The sequence below is a fragment of the Triticum aestivum genome, chromosome 2B (genome assembly GCF_018294505.1).
Source record: "Triticum aestivum cultivar Chinese Spring chromosome 2B, IWGSC CS RefSeq v2.1, whole genome shotgun sequence".
NCBI lineage: Eukaryota > Viridiplantae > Streptophyta > Magnoliopsida > Poales > Poaceae > Triticum > Triticum aestivum.
Window position 1 is genome coordinate 7,540,816 of NC_057798.1, and position 7,256 is coordinate 7,548,071.

Sequence of the window (7,256 nt, forward strand, 5' to 3'; positions counted from 1 at the left end):
TATCTCTATCTCTCTCGTGTTCTTAAGGTGATACGATCTTGATGTATCGCGAGCTTTGCTATTATAGTTGGATCTTATGATGTTTCTCCCCCTCTACTCTCTTGTAATGGATTGAGTTTTCCCTTTGAAGTTATCTTATCGGATTGAGTCTTTAAGGATTTGAGAACACTTGATGTATGTCTTGCCATGCTTATCTGTGGTGACAATGGGATATCACGTGATCCACTTGATGTATGTTTTGGTGATCAACTTGCGGGTTCCGCCCATGAACCGATGCATAGGGGTTGGCACACGTTTTCGTCTTGACTCGCCGGTAGAAATATTGGGGCACTCTTTGAAGTTCTTTGTGTTGGTTGAATAGATGAATCTGAAATTGTGTGATGCATATCGTATAATCATACCCACGGATACTTGAGGTGACATTGGAGTATCTAGGTGACATTAGGGTTTTGGTTGATTTGTGTCTTAAGGTGTTATTCTAGTACAAACTCTATGATAGATCAAACGGAAAGAATAACTTCGTGTTATTTTACTACGGACTCTTGAATAGATCGATCAGAAAGAATAACTTTGAGGTGGTTTCGTACCCTACAATAATCTCTTCGTTTGTTCTCCGCTATTAGTGACTTTGGAGTGACTCTTTGTTGCATGTTGAGGGATAGTTATATGATCCAGTTATGTTATTATTGTTGAGAGAACTTGCACTAGTGAAAGTATGAACCTTAGGCCTTGTTTCGAAGCATTACAATACCGTTTACGCTCACTTTTACCACTTGTTACCTTGCTGTTTTTATATTTTCAGATTACAAATACTCATATCTATCATCCATATTGCACTTGTATCACCATCTCTTCACCGAACTAGTGCACCTATACAATTTACCATTATATTGGGTCTGTTGGGGACACAAGAGACTCTTTGCTATTTGGTTGCAGGGTTGTTTGAGAGAGACCATCTTCATCCCACACCTCCCACGGATTGATAAACCTTAGGTCATCCACTTGAGGGAAATTTCCTACTGTCCTACAAACCTCTGCACTTGGAGGCCCAACAAAGTCTACAAGGAGAAGGTTGCGTAGTAGACATCATGTATCACATCCACTTAACATACTAATTAACTAACAGTTCAGCTGCTGATATATTCATGACTTAGACCATATTTCTAAACATGGTCGACGACAACCATCATCTGTCCGGATAACCCTCTCCGACCGCCTGGTTCATGGTTGGCAAGAGCGAGGCAACCCGTCAAGAGGCAATGGGCACTGACAGGCGGACATAGCCTCGACAATCGCGCGTCGTGCTGACCATGGCCGGATGACCCTATCCAGCCACCCGGCGAAGCCCAGCTAGAGCGATCGCACGCAACTTCCTAGACCAAGCTAAGAAGGACGGCTCGCGTGAGAAAAACATCCCCTCACAGGTGTGTGTAGCCCAACCCTCTCGCCAACGGCCCAGACGACCTGAATCCACGCGTGAGCCGCCGCCGCGGACACCACGAATGGCCCACATGTCACGACTGAACCAGCTTGGTGCGGGGCGAGGAGGCCGACAGGAAAGTCCGCCCTCCCCGTATCGTGTAAGGCAACGCGTGAGAGGCCATCACCAACGCATCCGCCGCTGCCCAATGATGGTGGCCCCGGGCGCGCCCCCACGGTCCACCCAGTCGAGTTGCCCGGGCACGCGAAGAGCCCCCGAGATGCTGTCACGACACTCCAACCGAAAATGGATGGCGTGGAGGCTCGACAGTTCCATCGTGGGCATGCCCGACGCTGCCCAATGACGTAGGCCCTGGGCGCACCCCCATGGTCCACCCATCATGGACACTCCAGCCGGGTCGCCCCGGTGCAAGCTGTCCGGGCAGATCAGACGGCTCGAAGCTGCCCCAAGAGGCCCCCGCGGCTAGCCCCCCGGCAACGGGTGGCCAGGAGGCTCTCTGTCCCCGAGCCTAGGAAGGCGGATACTCCAACATTCTTTATTGCTACTGTTATTTGATAAAAACTACCATCGCATTAAAAAATGCTGATAGATTAAAATCTTTGAGAAACTCCCGGGTGTTTTATAGGACAATATTGAGTGTAACTTACGAGAAAATCCAGGTCTTTGTTTTGTACAATAAACTGACGTCTGGTTTAATTCTTTGAGAAAGCTTGAAGGTACTTATGGTCAATATTGCTCGAGCTTTGCTAGAATTAGATTATTTCTATCCTTAATTTTTGGCCACCAGAGTACGTATGATACGCATGCAGCTTTAGCATCAGCAGGTATGGTCAAACATGATGTGACAGTCTGGGACGAGCGCACTCAAGTTTTGGAGAGATGGCTCAAGCTTAGTGCACTTGTACCTGTCATTCTACCCGGCCCCTTGAAACGAGGAGCACAGAGAGATCTTTTCGTTGAATCCAATCCCCACCTTCTCTTTCTTTGGCGGTTTCATTCAACCCGGCCCCTTGAAATGAGGAGCACAGAGAGATCTTTTCGTTGAATCCAATGCTCACCTTTTCTTTCTTTGGCGGTTTCTTATGAGGGACAACAAAGGAAAGATATACACGAGAAACACGTACGTTGCCTTTTGTTTTTAAACTCCTCAAAGCTCACTACTTTGCAGACCTTTGCCTCGACCAGTACAAAAGCTTAAAGCCTCCAGTCCAAAATTCTAGGGTTAATTTACAAAGAACGTCCAGAACCAGAATTTACATGGACACGGTTTCCACGCTAAGACGAGGAGACATTATTTCGGTAAAATTAGGACCCTTGCGTCCAGTCGTACGCGGGGCGGTCTACCTACCATGAAGCTGCATATAAGGTGAAGTTTCGCACAGTTTCGGAGGCATACACCAAGACCCAAGCTCCAACCACAGCCATGCGACTAGTCATGGAGAACTCCCCTCTCCTACGCTTCATCTCACTCACTGTCCCACTAGCCACGTTTCTCCAGGCAATGGCAGTGCCGTCCCTCCAAGAACAAGCAGGAGCTCTTCTTGCCTGGAAAGGCACACTAGAAAGCTACCCTGCCCAGCTTCAATCTTGGGGAATGGGAAACAACACTACATGGCCCTGCAGCTGGTATGGCATCGAGTGCAGCAAGCATCAAGCAAGCCACCAAGAGGTGATCACCAAGATCTCTCTACGTGGGCTGCGGCTGAGAGGGGAGCTCGACGCCCTCAACTTCACGGCGTTGGCGACCCTGACGAGCATCCAACTCTCGCACAACAGGCTCACCGGGAGAATCCCTCCCGGCATTGTGTCACTCACAGAGCTCCGGTTCCTGCTTCTTCGACGCAATCAGATAAGGGGCCCTTTATCACCTGCTTTAGCATCCTTGAAAAAACTACGGTGCTTAATGCTCCAGCAGAATGAACTCTCTGGTGAAATACCAACGCAAATAGGAGAACTAGAGAATCTTGTTTCGCTTAACTTATCTGACAATCACTTGTATGGTCCCATCCCTAGTGAACTAGGCTACCTAAAGAAGCTTGCCAGGTTAGATTTTCTCAACAACGACCTCACAGGCCCCATTCCAAGAAATTTAGGGAATCTCACTAAACTCACCATCTTGTATATTGGTGGAAATTATTTATCTGGATATCTTCCTCGAGAACTAGGTTACCTGTTGAATTTACGAGAGCTGTCCCTTAATGTAAATGAACTCGTGGGTTCCATCCCTGATACCCTCGGGAGTCTAATTAACCTCACTGGCTTGTATCTCTGGGATAACGGACTTTTTGGGCATATTCCCCCAGAACTAGGTTACCTGGTGAATTTAGAAGAGTTAGATCTTAGCAGCAACAAACTCATTGGTTCCATACCTAATACCTTTGGGAGTTTGGTGAAACTCACTGGCTTGCGTCTAAGGGATAACCAACTTTCTGGATTTGTTCCTCGAGAACTAGGTTACCTGGTGAAACTAGAAGATTTGTATATTAACAATAACATAATCATGGGATCCATCCCGGATACTTTTGGAAATTTGACTAAGCTCACTACCTTGCAACTCAATGACAATCAATTGTTTGGGCATGTTCCTCAAGAAATCGGCAACTTAACGAATCTTGAGAAACTCGAGTTCTCCAATAACTACCTCTCTGGTCCTCTGCCACACAATTTGTGCATCAGTGGTCGGCTCAAGAATTTAACTGCAGAAAATAACTACCTGAATGGACCTTTGCCATCAAGCTTGTTAAGCTGTCGAAGCCTAGTCAGAGTTCGTCTTGAAATGAATCAACTAGAAGGAGATATTTCTGAGATGGGATGTCATCCAAATCTAGTGTACATAGATATGAGATCAAATAAACTATTTGGTCAATTATCTTATAAATGGGGGGAGTGTTGTAAACTTGACATGCTAAGTATCTCAAACAACAACATCACGGGTAAAATACCCGCAAGTATGGGGCAAATGTTTCAACTAAAGAAACTTGATCTTTCATCAAACAAGCTTGAAGGAGAGATTCCAAGTGAACTGGGAAAACTTAAAAAGTTATTCCACCTGAGCCTCGCAGATAATTCACTCCATGGAAGCATACCACAAGAAATTTGGTCCCTGTCTAGTCTGGAGTTTTTGGATTTTTCGTCAAATTACCTAAGTGGTTTGGTAGAAGGATCAATTGAGAATTGTTTGATGCTTCGCTCATTTAATTTGAGACATAATAACTTCAAAGGAAGCATTCCTACTGTTCTGGGGGTATTGCAATACTTACAAGACAAATTGGATTTAAGTGATAATTCATTTGTTGGGGCAATACCAAGCCAACTTAGTGGCCTGACCATGCTAGAAACTTTGAATCTTTCAAACAATGCACTTACTGGTTTGATCCCATCATCATTTAAGAGAATGGAAAGCTTGACATTGATTGATTTATCTTATAATGAATTAGAAGGGCCAGTACCAGAGAGTAAGCTCTTCCGAGGAGCTCCAATCCAATGGTTCATGCATAATAAGATGATATGTGGTGTTGTGAAAGGATTGCCCCTTTGTAGTAGTGCACCTCAGAATGGAGGGAAAATGAAAGGATACAAAACAATTGCACTAATCATGGTTACTACTACGATATGTCTTGTTCTTGTTGTATCTATATTGGTGTTCCGACATGGGAGGAAAAAATCAAAGTCAATTGTCAGTTCTAGAGTTACACAAGAAAACATATTCTCTATTTGGAGTTTTGATGGGGCAAATGTGTTCAAGCAAATTGTGGAAGCAACCAACAATTTTAGTGAGACACATTGCATAGGAACCGGGGGATATGGATCTGTCTACAAAGCTAGAGTTTCAACATGTGAAATATTTGCGGTGAAGAAGATACATACGACACAAGATGACTGTTGTGTGAACGAGGCAATGTTCAATTCTGAAATAGAGGCATTGGTGCGGATTCGACATCGAAACATCGTCAAACTATTTGGGTATTGTTCCTGTAGAAAAGAAAGGTTCCTTATCTATGAATATATGGAGAGAGGAGACCTAGCAGAAATATTGAGATCCAATGCAAGAGCAATCGAGTTAGACTGGAGAAGGCGGATACATATTGTACTGGACGTGATTCATGCTTTGGCATACATGCATCATGATTGTTCATCACCAATAGTCCATAGAGATATAACGAGTAACAACATTTTGCTTGATCTGGAATTTCGAGCTTGCATTTCGGACTTCGGTACTGCTAAAATTCTCGATATTGATGGCCAAAATATCACAAGGCTTGCGGGGACAAAAGGCTATCTTGCACCAGGTAAACAAAAATCAAACCTTAACAACTAGATTTTTGAATGTGATGTATTTTGATCATTATGATGAACTTTGATCAATTTATTTGCAACACATACATATGCTAATTACATTATAATAATTGCAGAGCTAGCATATACAGACAATGTGACAGAGAAATGTGATCTATATAGCTTTGGAGTGCTTGTTTTGGAGTTATTTGCAGGATGCCATCCAGGCGATTTGCTCTCATCCCTCTCGTTGAGAACCAAAAATAATGATGTTTACCTAAAGGATCTGCTGGACTTGAGGCTCGTGCTACCAGATGCCGCAACCACTAGAGAAATATACTCCATGCTTAGTGTTGCAGTTCAATGCCTTGAGCCGAGTCCATCACGCAGACCAACGGCATGGCATGCCCGTGATGAGTTATCAACGATTAAAGCATGTGCAAATCATATTGATTTTATACATGCTAGGCTTACCATTCCTACACAGTAGTGCCTATGTCTATGGATGATGTGATTGTGCCATGTAGTTTCTTCTCTACCACCTCCGTACTTGCTTGGAAAGCATAGTGAACTTGAACTAGTGTAAGCATCTTAGTACCATAAACCAGTGTATAATTGTTGTTAATATTATACAATGCAGGATGTAGGGTTTTACCTCATCACGAGGGCCTGAACCTGGGTAAAACATCGTGTCCCTACTTCTCCTGTTACCATGTAGCTCAAATCACCAAGTTTGGGACCCCCTACCCGAGATCTGTCGGTTTTAGCACCGACACTACCCCAAATCCATACGAAACCATGCAAACGTTGTTCCTATGTAGATCAACATAGAAAGTAGAAATCTGGCATAGAGTACATATAAACATAATCCGATTGGACATAGAAACTTAACACAGTCCGATCAAAAAGTGCCTGCCGCACGAGTTCATCACTTAACTACTTAAAGTTCATCACTTAACAACTTAATACCATTGAAGATAAGAGGTTCCATGTAGGACCAGCTCCAAAGGAACTTTGTGCAATTAAAAATCAGAGGCGGATCTCACCTCTTCCTCGCCGGGCGCTTCTTCTTGGGGTCTCGGCGGCTGGACTCGGGGTAGGCGTGGGCGTCTCTGAGCGCGTCATCATCGTCATCGCTGTTCGAAGCGGAGGAGGAGGACGATATGAAGATGCCCGCCGTGCGCCGGGCTGCGCGGGTCTGCTCCTCTCAGAGCTGAGGTCGTCTCTTCACCGTCGTCGCTGGCTGCATTGCCAACCGCTCTGACTCCTGGAGCGCCATGCAGAGCACCTTTGCATTTTTGCAGCGACGACGACGGGCATCCGTCTCTGCGGAAGTGTAGGAGCAAAAATGGTTACAATGTCGGCATGGTATCTGCTGTTCTAGTCCAGCTCTAGCCTCAAGTCCACAATGTCGGCAGTGCACTTTCCATCTATGTCTTACAGTCCTTTTTTTTTTTGGCATGAATATACGAGGGCAGCAATATCTGTATATGCATGACTCACAAATGATCGTTTTTGTAACAGCAATATGCAAGCACAG

The 7,256-nt window shown here is 44.8% G+C and overlaps 1 protein-coding gene across 1 annotated transcript; it reads left to right on the forward strand.

Annotated features, from left to right (window-relative positions):
* Window positions 1-2,876: 2,876 nt before the first annotated feature.
* On the forward strand, window positions 2,877-6,206 carry LOC123038708 (MDIS1-interacting receptor like kinase 2-like). Its single transcript, XM_044462212.1, has 2 exons — window positions 2,877-5,730; window positions 5,854-6,206. The coding sequence occupies exons 1-2, from the start codon at window positions 2,877-2,879 to the stop codon at window positions 6,204-6,206; spliced, it is 3,207 nt and encodes a 1,068-aa protein (XP_044318147.1).
* Window positions 6,207-7,256: the final 1,050 nt, after the last annotated feature.